The 20579-nt window shown below is 47.4% G+C and overlaps 6 protein-coding genes across 6 annotated transcripts; 3 read left to right on the forward strand and 3 right to left on the reverse strand.

The window, feature by feature from the left end:
• Positions 1–1386: 1386 nt before the first annotated feature.
• On the reverse strand, positions 1387–3752 carry TRV_00229 (class III chitinase ChiA1; the record flags this gene model as incomplete). The annotated part of the gene is made up of 3 exons (XM_003025543.1): positions 1387–3077; positions 3144–3585; positions 3645–3752. 3 exons carry the CDS (start codon positions 3750–3752, stop codon positions 1387–1389), a joined length of 2241 nt encoding a protein of 746 aa, XP_003025589.1.
• A 3300-nt stretch (positions 3753–7052) lies between these two features.
• TRV_00230 (UbiD family decarboxylase, putative) lies at positions 7053–8452 on the reverse strand (the record flags this gene model as incomplete). Its single annotated transcript, XM_003025544.1, has 4 exons — positions 7053–7726; positions 7792–7925; positions 8000–8281; positions 8361–8452. 4 exons carry the CDS (start codon positions 8450–8452, stop codon positions 7053–7055), a joined length of 1182 nt encoding a protein of 393 aa, XP_003025590.1.
• Positions 8453–11344: 2892 nt separating this feature from the next.
• On the forward strand, positions 11345–13278 carry TRV_00231 (choline transporter Hnm1, putative; the record flags this gene model as incomplete). The annotated part of the gene is made up of 4 exons (XM_003025545.1): positions 11345–11575; positions 11705–11751; positions 11810–12460; positions 12522–13278. The coding sequence occupies 4 exons, from the start codon at positions 11345–11347 to the stop codon at positions 13276–13278; spliced, it is 1686 nt and encodes a 561-aa protein (XP_003025591.1).
• Positions 13279–14360: 1082 nt separating this feature from the next.
• Positions 14361–15125, forward strand: TRV_00232 (uncharacterized protein; the record flags this gene model as incomplete). Its single annotated transcript, XM_003025546.1, has 1 exon — positions 14361–15125. One exon carries the CDS (start codon positions 14361–14363, stop codon positions 15123–15125), a length of 765 nt encoding a protein of 254 aa, XP_003025592.1.
• Positions 15126–15394: 269 nt separating this feature from the next.
• Positions 15395–17005, reverse strand: TRV_00233 (GABA permease, putative; the record flags this gene model as incomplete). Its single annotated transcript, XM_003025547.1, has 1 exon — positions 15395–17005. One exon carries the CDS (start codon positions 17003–17005, stop codon positions 15395–15397), a length of 1611 nt encoding a protein of 536 aa, XP_003025593.1.
• A 1325-nt stretch (positions 17006–18330) lies between these two features.
• TRV_00234 (dynamin GTPase, putative) lies at positions 18331–20576 on the forward strand (the record flags this gene model as incomplete). Its single annotated transcript, XM_003025548.1, has 6 exons — positions 18331–18606; positions 18664–19180; positions 19267–19519; positions 19579–19715; positions 19862–20292; positions 20355–20576. The coding sequence occupies 6 exons, from the start codon at positions 18331–18333 to the stop codon at positions 20574–20576; spliced, it is 1836 nt and encodes a 611-aa protein (XP_003025594.1).
• Positions 20577–20579: the final 3 nt, after the last annotated feature.

The following is a 20579-nucleotide window of genomic DNA, read 5'->3' on the forward strand; positions in this document are numbered from 1 at the left end:
GATGTATCATCTAAAAACCAAAAAAAAGCGCTCATCTCTGTTTCCCGGGATGCATGCCACTTAACGCCATGTCTGTCAAAAACTTGGCTACGAATGGGGAAATGTGAGGTGGAATCGGAGCTGGGAGTGAGAAGAGACAATTTTTCCGATTATTCATGTTGAGCGGGCCTCCACCTTCCCTCACCCTCGCTAATTTATATCCTCCAGTGATTCTTTTTGGAAGGTGGTCTTTTTTTCGCTGTTTCTGGATAGATTGTACATACCTTTTAACCTCTGATTCTTTCACTTATCAATTTTGATACCTACTTTTTCGTTTGATATTTGGTTTTTTCGTTCCTGAAATTAGACTTGTACCTGTTGTTTTGAATTATTATTAGAAAAATAAGGAGAACTCCGTTACACATGAGTGCTCTTCTCCTTTATTTTTCCCATGAGACATTTCTTACACAAATTCGAGCTGACTCTCCGCCGACCCACAGGGCTCCATGCGCGAACGGAGTCTAGAAACTAGTTAGTTAGCCAAATCCACCAATTCAACCAACGGCTTCAGTTGTCTAGACCAATAATGACGCATCGTCACATTATTTCCTCTATCAACACCCATTTATCTGTGCGGTGGTCGATGTTGCATTTTTCTTATCGCCTTTCAAGTTGGAAATATTTAACTACGCATCATGACCGATAGCTAGCTGTAACGCGGCCCGGCAAAGTATCTCATCGCTACAGCCAAGCCGGCTAAAGGCAAGTTTTTCCTCACACCCATGACATTAAACATCTTCATATGCCAGTAGCATCATGATACGCCGAACCACAACCCATTGACGAGTGATGGCTCGATGAAAGGTTATCTCGATCCCCGAAGATATCCATCGGTACAAACAGTTACTGCACGTTAATGTACCTAGCGGTTCCACGGGAGGCGAAAAAAAGGAAAGATAAGCTTAACTGTTAGTTCTCCTCGGGGCGATTTGCCGGTAAAGGGTGGGAAGATATTTTATTGGGGCCCTTTCTGCTTTCAACGTGGTGGGGAGAACGAGGGATTGGCCGTAGCTTATGGGCTCCGCACGTTCTGAGGCATAGGCAAGTTATGGGCCATCGAGAGAGGACTGCGATTATTGAGCAGCACTATTGGAGAGATGGCAGTATCCTTGGAATTGAGGTTGAAGGAAAATCAGGCCAGCCAAAAACACGTAGAATTAGTTATTTTATTGCAAGTAGAAAGCACGTAACACAACATATATGTATATAATGAGAGAAATTATTCATCGTCCATCCAACGTTCAAAATCCAGAAAAGTTGTAATCAGAAGAGAAGAAAAGGGAAAACATCTCGATCAGCTGCATCTCCATCCACCACTCCAGCCAAGTCCTGGGTTAATCCATAGCATTATTGCATAATGTGATATACAATTGCACCCAATATCATAACAACGACCGAGAATGATGGCGACACGACTCCAGCTCCACCAGTGTAAACTGGGGTTGTATCTCCACCATCGCCACCCATTTCTGGGGGAACTGACATGGTTGGCTTTGGAGGGAAAATGCCGGTTAGAGTGCCTGGGCTTCCTGGCTCGTTGTTAGGAGTTTTTGGTGGAGGAATTCCAGAGCCAGTACCTGGTGCTCCTGGCGGGGGCAGTGTCCCTGGCACTTGTGTTGGAGTCACGGGCTCTGATGGGACGGTGACTGGGTAGGTAACTGTCATAATTGCCGAGGTGGAAGAACATTTGGTACAAGTGGTGACTATGGTGGTCCATTCCATTCCAGGAGGTGGTGAAGAGTTACCCGCCGTCGGCATAGGGGTTGCTTCTGGGCAGTAAATTGTGGTATAGGTCGTCGTGACAGTAGTAATTCCGGTAGGGCAGACGGAGGTGAATGTAGTAGTAACGATGGCTGTTGTTGTAGAATGTCCAGGCTTAGTCGGTGAAGGAGAAACTATGGTCGTAGACATATGGGGTGGGCCAGGTATGGTTATTTCGGATGATTGATGCTTAGAAGAAGTTGTTATTCCGCTTGGCATAGATATGCTGATGTCCGATGTTTGGACAGGCGTCGTAGTAAAGGTTGGAATAGTCACAGTTGTATCAGAACTTTGATGCATGGAAGAGGTGGTAGTGAGCGTGATAGTAGTATCGGACATCGTGGGACTACCCGTAGTGTCACTAGTGAAGGTAGTGTTTGGGTATCTTGGGGTGGTGGTGATGGTTGGGATCCCAGTACCAGTGCCAATCCCGGTACCAGAGCTCCAGATACTAGTGGTAGTAATGAAGGTTTTGCTTGTCTGGGTCTCAGTTTCGGTGGTTGTAGCTGTGGTGTTTTGGTGCCCGGAGGTGGTAGAAGTAGATGATGTAGGGCTGGGGCTTGTTGACGGTGTAGCCATGGTGGAAGATCTTGTTGCTGTAGATGAAGTATTCCTAGTGGAGGTAGTCATTGTAGGGATAGGCCCAGTGGATGAAGAAATCTTTGAAGTTGAAGAGATAGTGCTGGTGGTTGCCGTGGATATCGAAGTAGTCGTGGGCATGGAAGTCTTCGTGCTGCTCATGGCCTTGGAGGTAGTTGTTGGTCGAGAAGGGTCGTTGTTAAGTAGTAATCTTTTAATATTTGAAGCATAGGTTCCTGTGACGAGCTTGTTTTCATCTGAAGTTAGAGCATCCCAGATCATAACGCCACCGAAATTGGCACGATATTTGTTCATGTATGCCTTGATGAGCTTGTCAGCATCTGGGAGAGCGAGGTAATTACTGTCGTCTTTGGTATATTCCCCGTGCGGCGAGACCCTGGTGTGGTCACCAACAAGGCCAATGAAGAGTTTTGCATTGCGGCTTGCGCCCTTGCGGATGAACTGAACCCATGAGTCGAAGGTAAATCCGGATTTGGAGGGGTTTTGAGCCCAGTTAAAGGCGGAACAACTGGGGGTGTTGTAAAACTGGACGAAAATAAAGTCGAACGCTGAGCTACTGATGACGTTGCCGAGGTTTCCATCAGGGAGAACGCACTGAGGGGCGGCGGATAGGTAGTACTGTCTGGATGAGTCGGTAGCGAAGTTGCTTCGCAGACGCTCGACCATGTACTCGTAGTCTAAGAGGTAAAGCAGTCAGTAGAAAGTCAAGATAAACGGGTGGTGTAAAGGGGATCTGGACATACTTGCGCCACCATTAGCTTCAATGTCGAAATCAAATCCATCTATAACATTATCGCCGAAGGGCCGAGGGCCATCCCACTCAGGAGATACGGGTCCAAAGGCGCGCCAAAGGAAGTCTGCAAAGTAAACAGCAGATTCTCTGGTCTTGACGCTGTATGTCTTGGAGCCATCCACGGCTTGGCCGCCTAGAGAAAGCATAATAGTCTTCCCTGCTGCCTTGCAAATGGGTATATCCTCTATAATTTTGTGGCATGAGCTCAGAAGCTCCGTTTCTTCCCCCGCTGGTGTTATGTAGGTACCCATGAAGCATTGGTTTCCAAAGTTTGTTCCCGGCCAGCCACCTTTGCCTTGGTCAGGAAAAACATTAACAAAGCCAATAACAATTATATCATGTTCAACCTGTTGACAATAGTGCGAGAGACGTTTTTGGTTGTGGCCCTGGCCCTGTAGATGCATATATACTTAGTAAAATTCGGTATGGGGGGTAGAAGGACGCAGTTTACCCAGTACGTGACGACGTTAGTGGTAGAGAACACATCCATAGCAAAAGTAGTAGAAACGAGCAAAGATATAAAGGCAATAAATGCCATGATTGTCTTGGGAAGAGCCATGTCGAACGAGTGACTGAGTTATGAAAAAAAAGGGAGATATACTGCAGAAAGGAGTGTGTATATAAATATATATATTGGGATAACGGAAGGCTCCAGACTCAGTATACAGGACGACACTGAGAACACAGCCTCAATACAACGAGTGTAAAGTCAAGATTGACTGCAATGAATGGATGCGGGCCAAATGCCTGCGAGCAGTTGGATAGGGCCAAACAACAACAGATGGATAAGAAGCCATTGGCAAGTGAACTGCGACACAATGGCTATGTTATATCTAGCGATAAATTTGCCAAGCCAAACTCTCCCAAGATCGTGAGTTTACAGCCAAGTGGAATTTGACCGAATTGAGCCTCCGACTCATTCTCACCGTATCGAGAGACTCACGGGTAGGAGAATAATAGTAACATGGGTATGGGTTGAGGTGGACAGAACCGGTACCACACCACGTTAAACGGCATTACTTTCAGGGGGATCCCCGATGGGAGCGTGTAATTAAACATTCCATGCACGAATTTCCATTCCATGCACGAATTTCCATGCTGTGATGGTAATACATCAGCAGCGATCACGAGGCAATGGCGTTACTCGGCATAAAGCCTAGAGAATTTTGCCGTTGAAAGTTGACCGTTGGATATCAGGTGGGGTATTATCACAATTGGTATAACAGTTTATCGAGGCAACTAAGCCCCAACCGATATGCAAGTATTCAAATTCCGGCCTAGTTTGAGGGTCCTATGGACCAACTGACTCGAAACGGATAGTGTACTCGTTAGACTGAGATGTCATGAGCGGAGTACATCGGCGGCGGCTCGCCAGGCACCAGGCACCATGTCCCACACCATGATCCGAAGAACACGGATAGCAGCAAGGTTGTAAATGATGTCAGGCACGGAAGGTTGCATTGCAGGAGAGCAGGCAACCAGAGCACAACGTTACGCTGTTTTTCCTACCAGGCATGGCTATATCTACTATCAGTAGCGGAAGCCAGTGGCCCTGCACAGCGAGGCTAGCCTATCACCAGCTTGCTTCGTTCGCTAAAAGCCATCCTCTATGGCACTCGCTTTCCGCGAATCTGGTAACGACCAGGGGTATATTGTTGTTGGTGGTCCAATAATAGCAACCCACATCCAACCCACTTTTAGTTGCCGTGTATTATTATCAACATCGTTATTATTCCTGTTGTTGACACCGTAGCCGGCACTGCTGTTGGCTGGTGCCTTTGCTACCTCTGTCAAGTATTATTATTGTTGGTTGATATGTTATTTGTCCGATATCGAAGTCGTTGAAAGGGCGTCGGGGCCCTCGACCCACTTTTCGCTCTTTCGGGCGAAGGAAGGGAATAACCTTATCCCGAATGGTCCGAGCACGATTTTCGCGCAGAGCCGCTTCTTTTTGATTAACTTCTTTGCTTCTTTCTTCTTGTTTGCTGTCCTCCTCCTCCATCCCAAGGCGCATCACCGCTTACCCTTGCATACGCAGCAGTGAGCTGGGAGGCAGACATAAGTCGTGCCTGTCGGCGCCCGCATCTGGTTAGATCCTCCGTCGTTAAGCAGGGGAGAGAGATTGGACAATCCCTATAAGTCCCGTCCGCTATACTCCAGCACAGCACCCTCATTCCCTGCTCCCCTCGAAATGGAGAAGGCTAGCGGAGATGTCGAAAGAGGACGCCCTGCTCTAGTGAGTGTGTGCGGGTATCCGAGCTGACTAACCCCCTCTTCGGAGTCCATATTCCAGATCTGAACTCTGGACAGCGATAATGCCTGTTGTGTCCTCCCTTCTTGAAAAGGAGTATGCAGCGATGCGAAGAGACGGGTATCAAGCAAACAGTTGTCAAATCTCGGAAAAAGAGAGAAACATGGAAGATATGCTGCTCTATATACACGTGGTAGCCATTGTTTCCCTGATAATGATCGGCGACAGATCCCACGATACGACCTTTTCTCTGATAAACATTCTTCCTTTCGGCTGAGATCGCCCAGGAACAATGGAACAAATCGCGGAATTTTCCATCGGGGAAGAAAAAGGAGGTTTCCCCGACACGTCCTGGTTTATCCCTATTCATGCGCAGGGGTTGTGCCCGCTTAAGGTTACACAGGAAGGGAAGTGAACAGGGCTGTTCTCAATATTTCGGGGATGCCAGCATGCCCTTATTATTACCACTATTGACACCCATGTGCTATATCTGGTTGAAGGCCCTGGAAGAGTTTTATTACGCTGCGTACATTGAGCCTCAGAATTGGCACGTCTTCGTTGTACGTACTTTGCCCATATGTGCCTTGATACAATCAATTCTGGCATCATATTCCTAGTCAAATTGCAAGGTGCCCTTTGGTTCAGAGGATTTTAAAATCAGGGAAGGCCTTTATTGAAAGCACCCTCCAGGAGTATAATCCTCAAACTGTCTTATCTATTGGTATTGGCCTACCGGCGTGCGAACCATATGGCTGGGACCAGAAAGGAGACAGTTAGGTTTAATTCCCTTTCCAATAACTGTGAACTATCTCCATAGATGCTTCTGCCTGGCCACCACAGGCCAGGCACCGAGTAGTTTTCATGCAGACTTTCTTGCTTCTCGCGGGCCTATTTACAGGAGGATGAAAGTTCGGATCAAATTTCTCGGCATTTGCTACCCGCGTTAGGAGGTCTGATCATGATTGAACTGACCCCATCGAAGGAAGAATGATCGTACCTTAAGTACTCCGTACGACTCCTTTGCTTCTCGTAACTCCGTCGATCAAATAATAATGATTATCGGGGACATTCGGGCCTGATAACCTTATTTCAAGGGCATGAATGTTCATTGGCCATGACTAAACAGCAATATCACATGATAATTTTTCTGTAATATCCCCATCACATGATATGAAGGAAATGACTAAGCAGTATCTTTCCAATATAGGACTAGTGTCATGTAACTTTGGCTTATTAATCGTGATATGTACCGCAGACCACCAATAGAATGCAAACCATACGGCAAATATCTGTACCGCATGATACATGGTTACCACCCAAAATTACCGATCAAAAGTACCGATATCAAGTCCTCCGAACATCAGGTCAAAAAGATGTCGACAACTACTAGTAAATATTGTTGCCGGGGAGCGAAAACTCTTAAACTCCATTAAATTCCTTTATATATTCATCATTATAATATCCACAAGAAAGAAATACCACCGGAATCGTGAGCCCAACGAAACCACCGCGACCAACAAGCAAACAAACGCCATAACACTCCTCCTAATCAGGGTATAAATTCGTTGAAAATCACCGAGCAGGCGGCTTCATATATTATGAGAGGAATCAAGCCAGATCCCAGCCTGCTGCCTTACGTTGATGTCTGGGATAACTGCTCGAAAGTGTCTCGTCGCTGTCCCGTTCATCTTGTACCGTCACGGTAACATCCTGACGGACATGTATTGATTTCAGGGGCTCAGCGTCATCCTGATACTTGGTGCCATGGCCATGTGGTAGTCCATGGCTGGATTCATACGCTATTTCACTTTCAGTGGTGTTCCCGTGGGATAACTGGCCGCGGCTGAAGGAGTTCAATTGCATGTGGTCCTTTGTCGACTGGAAAGGAGGACGAGACCCTGTTCTGCGCCCCGATGTTCCTTTTCCCGTTCCATATTGTCGCGATCCGCCTGTCCAGCTCTTAAGAGCAGGGAATATATCTCTTAACAACGACCATGTCATGGGGAGACAAGTGACAAGCATTGCGACAGTCGCTTCTCTAAAGTACCAGTTCAGGTACACGTAGGAGATCAGGGATGGTACCAGACAATATACCTTTGTCAAGACTGCTGCAATGATGATGAAAATACCCAGTCCAAAAATGAAAACAAGGATCAATTTCTGTTTTTGGGGTAGCCGCACAGCCATCAGGAGTGGGATAGCGATGAGCAGCATGAGAATGTCTGATGAAATCGCGAGAACACCCTGAATTATCTCATAGTATTGGTAGGACGAGCATTGATCTAGTCAAAACGTTTTAGTATTTTTGCGCAATATTGCTGTGGGTTATTATCGAGATTGAACTGACAGTCTGGTGTGGGAACAGCCCAATAGTTCGGTAGAGGTCGGCATATTAAGAAGAGCGCCAGCTCTGAACCGACGAATCCCAGGAAAACCCAGATGGTGAGATATTTCACAAGGCGCTGTTGGCTTAGTCCATCCCTGGTTATCGAAACAAGCGCGGTTAGCAAAATCTGACTCCTCCATTCGACAAACGCAGCAAAGCAGATCCTTACATGATGCGGCGGTATAATATGATCATGCAGGCCTTCAACGTCCAAATAGTCATCACGAACGCATGTTCTGAAACAAACACCCATTTGCTCCCCTTGACACGCTGTGCCTTGATCTCCGGGGTGAGATTCCGTATGTCCTCTTCATCCATCAAATTGGAACCGCCAACGGCGACCACTTGATTTAGGGAGATGCATAGCAATGTGTACCATATGCCTCCTGTGATCATCAGGTAATCGTCATACTGTAGCGAACCCAGTCCGAGTCGTCTCACTCGAGCAATTCTGCCAACCGCAACAAATTACCCTATACGTCAGTCCATGATAAGTCAAGAGATGAGGCGCTATCCATGGGAGAGCTCACGTTCGTAAGACCAAGACCAAGATTCCAAAGGAATACAAGGTCCATGTTTCCTTCTGGAAACCGCTTGCATATGAAGTGTCCAGGGCAGTCATGGTTGCAGGCGATATATCGAATATTGTGTGGGAGAGGCCACGACAGTACGTTAAATATCCACTCTCTTTCCCGTTCCTCACTTGCTAAGCTGTTGGATAAGCAGTCAGGTTTCCGGCCGAACCCAGTCCACTGGAATTTTCATGCATGTGGACAATATCCGTGACAGGGCGATTGGAATATAATATATATTTGTACGGAGTATTGAACCTAGACACTTTATCCCCTTTCCCCAGCACCCCGTATGTGCAAGCTTTGAGAGCATCGGTCCGGTAAGGATTGGCTGTTCACCCAGGGGGACAACTAATTAATCCATCTTGGGATGTAAAGACAACGTTCCCCCAGGGTTGCCAGGCTACCTAACTATCTCACTACAGTCAACAGCAATCTTAACCCAAAATCGTGGCTTTTTTTAACGAAGAGCATGCACTCCAAGCTTTCATTCTGGGCAAAAATGCTGAACGCCCTCGACTACTTAGGGGAACAGGCCCTGCAAGATTTGCATCGTCTCTTTATTAAAGTTCAATGACATTCGAGGGACCAATAGCGACCTGGAGGTTCATTGGCAGAGCATGCAGGGAAGCGAAGGATGTTGATAAATTTTCAGGGGCGCTGTCGTGGGTACGTACGAAGATCCTGCTCTGTCGTTTACTTTGTAGCTTTTCGCAAGAATGATTTCGTTTTTAGTTCAGGTAGATATAACTACCTGCCGTTAAGAACCTAAAATGCTTCGATTCCAGAAGGCCATCTCGCTAATTTGAATAAGCCACATCTTGCTTGTCAGATAGATCGAGAAAGAGGCGAAAAGCAAGACCCAAAGGGCGCCATCCCCAAAGTTCTGTATCCGTATATATAGAACAAGCTCACATATCCATAACAACAATGGGGTGGGCCAGTCGGGTGTGAAACCAGAAAATATAGCCATCCAATAGGCAGTGTCGTGGGCGCAACGGATACGGGTGGCTTGCCGGCCAGAACATCCACCTCCTTCCATCGTGACACCTAAAGGGGTTAAAAGATATGCGGCATCAGTGTTCTGGTAGGTATTCATTACGTGGGAGTTTCAGGGCTTTTTTTCTGTCTCGGGGAGGAGAATTTATCCTCGGTCTGCTCCGTGCATCGGTAAAGATATGCCTAGGCCGAGCAGCCACTTTGGCATTTTGTGACAGAAACCCTGTGTGCCTGTCCTGACTGCAAGGCCTGAGGCTATCTTGCATGGCCTAGCGCCCTGTCTATACGATAACGGGAGCCTCTACGCGCGATGGCTGAAATTTGCCAAAAAAGCAACGAAGAAAAGAAAAGGGCGCTGTGAGAACTTCACACAGGTGGAAGTTTGCCAGAACTGATTGACGATGCTTATGTTTCATCCAGATGGCTTGACGTGAACATCCAATATTCATAAGGTTGAAACGCATCATCTAGATGCCATGCCGTTGCTTAGAATCGGGTATTACTAGGCAGTACTGCTCAGTTCACACGCCCGACATCAGATGTCTAACATATATTGGTCATTTTATTAGTTACTATAACTATGGAGGTGCTGGTATAGGCTGCACGGCACGGCGTACCAAGCACCAAATTAGCAGAGAACACCGAGACTAAAGGCGATACCGAAAAAGAACGTGAGATGCGGATGGGGTTCGATTCACTCCAAGAAATAGCACAGAAATATATGTCTCACCGGCTTGCACGGAGTATAGAAAATACCCTGCGATTTAGATGGCATCTTCGTGCATCATGCATTATGCAGTATTGGCCACCGGAGATGGCTGTCCAGAACTCGAGAATCATTCCACCAAGCAGATGTGCATCCTGCAGCCTGCTCGACGCCAAATTTCTGCGCCTCGAGAGTACCCATATCAGCTCCAAAGAAGCCAAAATTCACTTGCATATACGAAGGCCTCACTCCCTTTCTTTGCTTTTTCCTTCTCTCGCAATCCATCCGGAGGGGAACAAGGAGACTCGCCAGCGGGACGAGAAACTCTGCCCGCGAAAGTCCACTCGCGAAATGGAACCAGCCTAATCCTTAAATCTACTAGGCCCTGAGACTCTGCCAATCATGACAAGCTAGCTAGGATATAGGGTCTTGTTCCCAAGTTACCGATGCTTCCACTCTCTACGCTGTCCCATCCCTCGCCTCCACCCCAAGCATGGAGATGGAGACATGCTCCCCCATGTCTAGCGGGGCCTATTATCTCCCACAAGACTGTCGAGCCGAGAATGATATTGCTTGAATGCGATGGAGAACTTGTACTCTGGCCTGATATGTGGCTGGCCTGTAAGCACGCTTGAGGCACATACATGGATAGCGGATTTCCTACTCCATCCGGGAAGAGTCGACTGTTGACAGTGGACTATCAAGCCCTTCTGAGGTTTCATTTGTCCTTGACCTGGGCACACTCCCTGCCGTCTCCCTGCACCATTCAAGGGATTGCCCTGTCTTCCAGAAAACGCCAACGCCACGTTTTTGTTCAACCCTTTGACCACAGGAAAGCATTTATTCAATCTTTCTCGTCACAAATCCGTGGCCTGGCAGGCAGGTCCGAATTTGAGTCTCCCTGTCTCGACTTGGTAAACCTGTTGGTAGAACCATCTGTTCTTCAATCCTGTCCAACTCCCTGGTTCTGTCCTACCTAGCGGGATATTCAATTTGTCCGTTTTTTCCTGCAGCAAGCACATTCTTCATCATATTCTTCAGCTTCTCGCATCTACTAGTATTTCTTTTTCCCATTCACCCGCTACGTCGTTCTCTTGATTCTTCCACTGCTGTCCGTTCGCGGCCTCTTTAGCACCATTCAAAGCCTCCAAAAGCTTCTTCCCTGATATCAGCTATCGAAGACATCTGGGAAGCTCGGGTGGCTTTTTCCTTACACTCTCGGGCAAGAACAATAGCCATGGCTGAATCCGAGAAGCAAGTCGAGTCTCCTTTGGCATCGCCAAAGGACAAGATGAAGGAGGTTGGCGCTACCGTTACAACAACCGAGTCGCCAGATTCGCCAGGTATAGACCCGATGATAAACTCGTCGGGTCACAAGCAACAGCTTGATCGCAACTTTAGCCTGATCAGTATGTGCGCTATTGGCGTTACAGCAGGAAACACTTGGATTGCAATGGGTGGCAGTGTTGTGAGTCCATGCTTTTGCCCTGACAAAATACATTTTATTTGCATGCGTTGCCTGGCCGTTGGGATCCAAGCAATGAGACATTCAGCATTAATGTCGGCTACTGATACACTAACTACCCCGTCCACTTAGACAACGGCCATCTTCAACGGCGGGCCTCCCGGAGTTATCTATGAGTAGTAAGTAATTACGCTGCAGACGCGGGTAAGCGAGCACATGTTAAAATCTGGGCCATAGCATTGTTGTCTCCTTTTTCTACTGGTTTATCTCGGCCTCAATCGCTGAACTGGCTTCTGCTATTCCCTCTGCTGCCGGCGGTAAGTTGTTTGTCATCATAGCTCGCAGTCAGCAATATCTGAGACTAAATAGGAAGGCTAACTTATCATTTTCCGCAGTGTACCACTGGGCCTCAGCCACCGCCGGCCGCTATGGCCGCCCCGTGGGATGGTTTGCGGGATACTGGAATGCTTTGGCATGGCTATTTGGTGCAGCCTCCATATCATCCATTCTCGGAAACCAAGTCATGTCTATGTACTTGATATTCCACCCAGACCATACACCTCAGGCATGGCAGGTCTTCGTCTGCTACTTAATTTGCACCTGGATGTGTTGCCTCACCGTGCTCTTCGCTAACAAGGCCTTGCCAATTATCTCAAATATCGGCATGTTCCTTATTCTAGCGGGTGTGTTTGTTACTATTATAGTATGCGCTGTGATGCCACGCTATAACGGTAAAGGTTTCGCCACAAGCGACTTTGTCTGGAGGAACTGGTCCAATACCACCGGGTACAAAAGTGATGGCCTAGTATTTTTGCTTGGAATGCTCAATGGCGCATACAGTGTAGGAACCAGTGATTTAACCTCCCATATGGCCGAGGAGATCCCCAAGTAAGTGCTTCTGATATGAGCGTATAACTATAAACCTTGAGCTGATGCGTGGCGCCTTTAGTCCAAGCAAGAACATCCCGCGTGCAATCATGGCGCAGACTGTCACGGGCTTTATCACTGCCGTTCCATACATGATTGCTCTTTTCTACTCTATCAATGATCTAGATGCCGTACTTGGAACCTTCACCACGTTCCCCTTGGCAACAATTTACCACCAGGCCACCGGAACCAGGGCTGGAGCTTTTGGACTACTCATTATTGCGTTTCTACCTACCTTTATCACCTGTATAGGCTGCTATATCACAGCCGGACGTGTCCTCTGGACCCTCGCCCGTGACAATGCTACTCCTTTCTCCGACTTCATCGCCCGGGTACATCCCACCTACCACAACCCGTTCAATTCAACTGCTGTCTGCGTCGCCGTTGTCACTGTACTTGGATGCATCTATGTCGGCTCAACTACCGCTTTCAACGCCTTCGTCGGATGCTATGTGCAGCTGTCCACCCTCTCGTACCTCGCAGCAATCCTGCCTCACCTCCTCCGAGGCCGCAAAGGCATCACCCCAGGCCCTTTCTTTATGAAAGGATGGGTTGGCTATGTGGTAAATACCATTAGCTGCCTGTATATTGTCACTTTTGTCATTATCTTCTGCTTCCCATTCAGCATGCCCACGTCGGCTGCTACAATGAACTACGCATCCCTGATGACCGGTGGAGTGACCATTTTCGTCGTCATTTGGTACCTCATCCGCCAGAAGAGTTATGTCGGGCCACATGTCATATCAATCCACGATGTGAAGCTCGATCGAATGGAGTAATACCTTGAGTCTTTCATTAATCTTTCCCGCCACCATCGTTTCTTTCTATCTGTTCATTTTTTTCTGCCCCTGCGCGTTGTTGTATATATTGCTTCCTGTGAGATGTTTCGAGCATTCCGTTCGTTTCCCTTACATAACAAAAATAATACAGGTTATACATAGTCACATGATATATTATGGTGAAAATACGCTAATAGAGTGGAGTGTTATCAACTGACCCTATTAAAAAAAACCTTTGCATCAGCTTATTTAATCAATATCTCGAAGTTAATCAACCTGAAGCGGAACATTCAGGGGTTTGAAAAAAATGATCAGCCATCAGGATGAAGGAGGGTCAGGCAACGTCGCGGATGATAAGACCTGGTTGATGCTTGTCAGACATTTTTCCTCTTCCTATTCTCCCCGCTCCCGATATAACGAGGCTAGTTAAGCGATCTCCAGCTTTCAGCTTACGTACTGCATACACAGGAGCCTATCGTAAAACTTCCGATTACCCCTGAAGCCCCCAAGCAGCTAGAATAACACATTTGTCCACTTGAGCCCGCAGGCCCAGGCACATGGGGAAACTCCCGTCCTGTCTCGCTGCGGGGATCAGGCGTTGCACAGCACGTAAACTCTCCTGCAACCACCTCATTTTTGCACACAAAGTACCCCCTTGCAGCGTTTGCCATATGAAAGGTACTTTGAAGAGCGACGACAAGCTCACCTAGCGCGCATTACTGAGAATTAGCGGTGTTCTGCATGAGAACGAGATGTAGAGGCAAAAAAAATATATCTTCGCTGTCCATCCGCTAATTCTCCTAGCTTGCTCGCTTCCCGTCTCTCCTCTCTATCTCGCTCTGGAATCATGTCGATGCCCAAATATGTATCGACTTCACACGCCGCTCTCTGAGCTTTTGACTTGGCGGTAGAGCTTCTTTCGCAGATCATATCGCGCTGAGTGGTGATAATAACCTTCAGCCTATAGTTGCTTTTACGAGGGGAGAGCGAATCGATACGATCTCATCCCAAACACCGAAATCTGCCTTGCTCGATCGTTTCACTAGTTTTAAACCAAACCGTCGGAATACACTGACTGCAAGATGAAGGCACACGCTGCTCTCTGGATCTATGTTCTCCCACTGGCTTTCTCTGCGCCAATTCTTGTCCCAGGTGGTGATGGCCTCAGGGGCACTCCTAGGGTCACCGCAGGTTCTCAGCCTTGCACCGCGGTCTTCTCGTTTATCACCAGCAGTAGGGCGCGCCACACGCTCAAAGGCTGTGACAACATACTGCTAGAGAAGTACGCATATCTTGCTGATCGATGGTCCTCTTTGCCGTCATTCTCACCGTCAACCAAAGGGCGGGAGAACCCGCGGTGCAAATCTCCAATTTTACCCGACCATTTGCCGACACCCGCGCTTAGAGAGGAGTTAGCCGCGCTTCCAGGATCTATCTCGACATCAACTTCCGCTTCTACAGCATTACCAGCACCAATAGCAGCGTCTCTGCCCCCAGCGAGGTCTCAGATATCTGCATATGCTGATAGGATGCGCCTCGAAGATATTATTGCCAGCCGTGATTTCTCGGTTTTCCTTGACTGGCTATCTGCGCGCCCTATCATGGCCTGGACACTCATTACTGCGGTACTGATTATTGTCTTTTTCGTCTCAGCTGTCATTGTTGAGATAGCTGTTGCGCTGTGGAGAATTATCACCCCGTCAGACGCTGAAAAGCAACTGTCCACCCGTTCAGATATCGAGGTGTTGGACTTTGGAGAAATCTACCTGTTCGGGCCAGAGAAGAGGCTGGTTGCAGCTATGGTTGTTGATGATAGAGAGAAGATACTCCCTGCTTACACAAAATGATGACTGTTGCCAGGTTTCACACAATTTACGATGTTTACGCTAATTCCGGCCTTTATTATTTACCGAACCTCAACACCTAAGACGTTTCGTGTTACAAGCATCGCTCTTTTATTCCTGGTACTTTCCTTTGGTTTAAATTTGGTTTAAATTTTGATTGATTTTGTCGACATGATATCTCACTTATACCCCGTTGTGCAGCATATTTTGATTAGCTAACTAGAAGATGTTTACTCCAACCATATCAACTATGTTAATATTTTCCTATGGGTTTATATACCCTCAGCAGTAGGCGGACCTTTATAAGCTAATTGATTTAGTATCTTGGTGTTTGAGCAGCATGAGAAGGGGGGGGGAGACTCACTCCTTTTCCCGTAAAGAAAATACCATACTGTACAGATAACCAAAAACCCAATAAACACAACGGATGAATAATTCATCGACGCAGGAGTAACTGGCAGAACAGTCGGCATGCTGAAGAGTACAAGTTCAAATGCGATCCAGACAAGGGCAACAACATTGGACACCAAACCCAGAAGCGGACCACAGTTCCATTTCGCTTTGCGCACTTCGCTACGCTTGTAATATAAACTGATACCAATGGGAATTGCGTAGCTGACTGCCAGGGCAATCACTCCCACGGAGACAAATGCTGTAAATGCGCTGGTGCTTCCGATGTTTATTAGGCCGAGAAGCATTTGTACGCCAGTCAAAAGTGTCAGGGCATTGAGGGGAGTACCCAATCTGTCATCAATTCGCGCCCATATATTCGACATAGGAATGGCTTCGTCGCGTGCAAAAGCCCAGGTGGTGCGAGAAGCGGCTACGGTTACGCTAATGTCGCAAAGTAGGACCAAAATAAAGATAAGAACCATAAGGGCAAGGCCGCCGTGTGGTGAGTCCATGACAATGCTAAAGACGTATGGTAGTGCCTGGCCACTGGGAGAGTTGTTGATAATATCCAGTAACGGTGGCAAGGTGAAACATATCGGTAGTATAAACAAAAGTCCTGCTGTGCCAGCAATGGGGATACAGAGGCTTATTGCTTTGGGAACAGTAATAGAAGGGTTATATACCTCCTCGGCCATAGAAGATATCATTCCTAGGGCAGAAAAGGTATATGCCGCCGGGAGCAGACCAATGCAGAAGCTAAACCCACCCCATCCAGACATAGTTGTGTCGTAGTGCGCCAGGGCATAACTGATGCTGTGGCGGCGGGCCCCAGTTTTGACAAAGAGCGTAACCAGGACTACTATAATAACGATTGCTGTGCATGTAGCGCATATCATATCCACCTTTGGAAGATACCGGTTGCCAAATGCGCAGATGATAAAAACAAGAACGCACAGGAAATAGAAGGTAAGCAGTAATTGCCAACTGCTTGCTGACCAGCCCGGGTGATATATGCTCACAGTTGCGTTGATAATTCCCGCAAACCCAAAATTGACGGACAGAGTAATCGTCCACGTTCCAACAAGCCATACCCAGCCATTGATGAACGAAAGTAGGACTTTATGTTTTTTCGACAACTGAAAGGTCCAGTAATATGGTCCTGCAGAGGTTGGATATCGTGACACGAGTTCACCAAGGGAGAGTGCAACGCATTGATCTAGCACAAGCACAACAAGCCATCCGATGAAGATTGCCAGCGGCCCACCGCCATAGATAGCGCTAAGAAGAGGCCCGCCTTCACCGTAGGGAACAGTAGCGATAGCCAGGGATTGAGCCAAGAGAGTGAGAAGCGATCGGTTCCTTTTCAGCTTAGGGGCATAGCCGAGAGTGTGGAGGGCATCCGGATCATGAGCAGTATCGCTGTCACCCGTTTCTGGATCTTCGCTAATAGACTCTGATACATGACAAGCTGGTTTCACGTCAATAGTCATCTTGACTGGAAGCAGTGCAATGAACAGAAGCAGTCATTCTCGGAATGGTTATGAAATCAAAGATGCCAATAATGCTTGCGTTGCATCAGGGTGCCGCTCGGTTTATAAGACACCCCGTTCAACCGTTTCGACCGTCCAGCTAATTAGTATCTCCGTAGATAAGAGAGACTATTCCTGTCCTCTTGAAACTAGCGTGCAACTGCGGCTTTCATTATTGGGTACGGAGGACTCTATTATTCTAAACGCCAGGTTTTGAACCATTAGTAAAAGATTCCATCCATACGGAATACCCATGCCGGTAATAGAATATTGTAGGGTTACCGCGAGTAACCCTACGATGGTATCTCAAGCTCAAAAGAAGTAACTGCACGACTAATCAACTTGCACAAGCTGGATCTCAAGCGAAAGCCGATGCGAGTGTTCGGGAATCACTCCCTTCATCCGAGCAGCCGAATTCTTAACCGGGTTAGGATCGTCGCAGGCTAGTTATTAAAACCGACTGGTTGATATGGTCTGTGGGCCCAAGACCACGCCATAAAGCTAACCATCAACATGCAGTGATGTTTTAGTCTCAAGAGGGGTATCATTGTGGCATGGAGGGTGAGAGACACTGTGATCGTGATGTTTCCAGGCTTCGTTGGCCAAAGTTGATAACAAACAAAACATCGACGGCCGGAAGTTGGCGAGAGGCGCCGGGCGGGCTAACCCGATTGGGCGATGGATAAAGGCTTCTTTTCAACCTCACTTCATCGACTTCATCGACTTTGTTTCATGCTTTTGTTTCCTTCAGCTTCATCTTTACAACAGACATCTTGAGAGCCATATCCAAGGGCACATTGAGCCCCCTCAGCAGTATCAAGGCTAAAGTGATACCTCTTCCGTTTGTACTATATCCTTCCAGTCTACACAAAGCGGGACCTTTCCCCTACACACGGCAATATTGATGACTTATAGCCAGAACATAGCCGGTGTGGTGTAATATAATCATATATTACCGGATCGTGGTTTCATTGCACACTTCATATCCTTGATAGAACATCTAGAATTCTATCGTTTAGCCTATACAGGGATTCTTCACTCGTGTGAGTGGCTTTATTATTGTCATGGTTGTTTTGTTACAGCAAGCTTAAAGGTGACGGCTGCCAACTTGATACCAAGCTACCTTTATTTCTTGACTGATCTTGCTATCTTCTTCTAAGAACACAATAACTTGCACTGCATAGGCACCCCTCTGGCCACAATTGCGTGAAAGTAACCACGCAATCTAAGATAAATATCCCGGCGCGACGATATCTGCTCATTTCCGGACAGCGGGCCCTAATACCATGATTGAGTCAGCTTCAATCAAGTCGAAGCTGAACCTTATCGACAAGGCCCGAGCTCGCGGAGCTGGAAACCATATCTCTCTTCCACAACTAGTTGTCTGCGGCGACCAGTCCGCGGGGAAGAGTTCAGTCCTCGAAGGCATCACAGAGATTCCGTTCCCCCGAAAGGATGGCCTGTGTACCAGATTTGCCACTGAGATAGTTCTCCGTCACTTTACCGGGGTGGAGACCATTACCGCAACCATTATACCTCACTCCTCCCGAGATGAAGCAACAGCAAGTCAACTCCGAGCTTATAAGAGGCAACTTCACACTTATGATGAATTACCTTAGATTATTGAAGCTGTTGGAGCCCTCATGGGGTTAAGGGGCTTCGTGGACCAGAAAGATGCCCCTCCATTTGGTCTGGATGTTCTGCGAATTGAGGTCGTCGGTGAGACTGGGCTTCATCTTACTATAGTTGATCTACCAGGGCTCGTCTCTGGAGCCGAAGGTGACGACCGCTCTGTCGTTGAAAGTCTGGTCAATTCATACCTCGAGAATCCACGCACCATTATCCTTGCTGTGGTCCCAGCTACCAGTGATGTTGAAACTCAGCCAATCATTCGGGCAGCTCGACAATTTGATAACGAAGGAACTAGGACTGTTGGTATTGTCACCAAAGTTGACCTCATTAATGATGGAACTGAAGAGAGAATCGTAGCCGTGGCCAAAAACCAAGGCCCTATCAAGTTAAAGCTAGGTTACTATCTGCTGAAGAACCCATCGCCAAAAGAGATTGAGTTTGGGATAACTGCCGAGGAAAGAAAGAAAAAAGAACTCAGCTGGTTTCAGAAACCCGGCTGGAAGAGTAGATTTCTTAGTCCCAACAGAGTGGGCATCGATGCGCTCAAATCTTCACTCGAAGTACTCCTTGCGCAAACGAGCTCCCTAAAGTCTGCTCCGAGATAACGAAGCTGCTAGAAGATGCACAAAAAGAGGTCACCGAGCTTGGTGAAGAGCGGCCTAATGCACAAGCGCAGAGGCTTTTTCTCTCCAAACTCAGCATGCAGTTTCAAGGACTCGTACAAGCTGCGACTGGGGGAACGTATCAAGGAGTTTACTCTCAGTTTTTCAACTTGAAAGCTAACAACGTCTTAGTCAATCGAGTTCGATCCAGGGCCCATGAACTGAACAGCACGTTTGCCAGGTATATGCACACTAAGGCTTTTAAATATGATTTAAAGCTGCAGGAAAAGATAATCACAGGAATGAAGACAACGTGGACACAGCTTTCCCACTAGAATGGGGGAATCCCGAGACTCTTATTGATGGTGTTGATACCTGGATTCTGACGGTAAGTATGCAATTATATGCTCATGCCGCGTTCTTATTTGCTCTCAACTGTATGACCGACTAATGCTGTATGACCGACTAATGTACCTCATTCAGGCTTACAAAAATTCCAGAGGCCTGGAACTCAGTGGGACTTATGGATACTCATTACTTATGGAATTATTCCACGTTCAATCGAGCCGTTGGAGCACTATAGCTCACGCACACACCAAAAGGGTTCATAAGTTAATAAGCACATTTGTTGAGCAGGCTCTCTGTCATATCCTCATAGAAGACCGTGCTCGCAATGAGTTATGGCGGTCTATAAAAGCTTCACTCCAGAAGAACTTGGCTGCAGCGCTTGCAGAGCTCCACAACATTTGTGAAGATGAGAAGATGCCACCAATAACGTACAATCACTCCTATGCTGACAATGTCGAGAAGGCCAGACAAAAGGGTACAAAGAATGCTATTCAGAGTGCGCTTAAGAAGGCTAAAGGCAGCCTCGGAAGTACTTGGGGCCAAGATTATGACGAGAGAGAACACCATCGCCGCCAGGTACAAGAAGCTTTGGAGGAAGAAGTCATCTTTGATATGGAAAGACGGGCATGCGAGGAAGCAAAGACTGCCCTGGATGCTTACTACAAGGTAACAAGTTGCATTGATAACATTTGGCTACCTTGGCTAACTTAAGGTCTCCCTACTGGTAGGTTGCAATGAAGACATTCGTAGATAATGTTTGCCGCCAGGTGATTGAACGGCATCTCATGTCCAAGCTTCCCACCATCTTTTCTCCTACTTCGGTTCTGGAGATGACTGATCTAGAGATTACGCGTATTGCAGGCGAACCAGCTGACAGGACCCGCCGGAGGAATGAGCTGATGGGCATGATCCAGACGCTCGGTGAATCTCTCGAAGATCTCCAGAACTAGACA

This window comes from Trichophyton verrucosum, assembly GCF_000151505.1.
Source record: "Trichophyton verrucosum HKI 0517 chromosome Unknown contig00019_1.f1.exp, whole genome shotgun sequence".
Classification (NCBI taxonomy): Eukaryota; Fungi; Ascomycota; class Eurotiomycetes; order Onygenales; family Arthrodermataceae; genus Trichophyton; species Trichophyton verrucosum.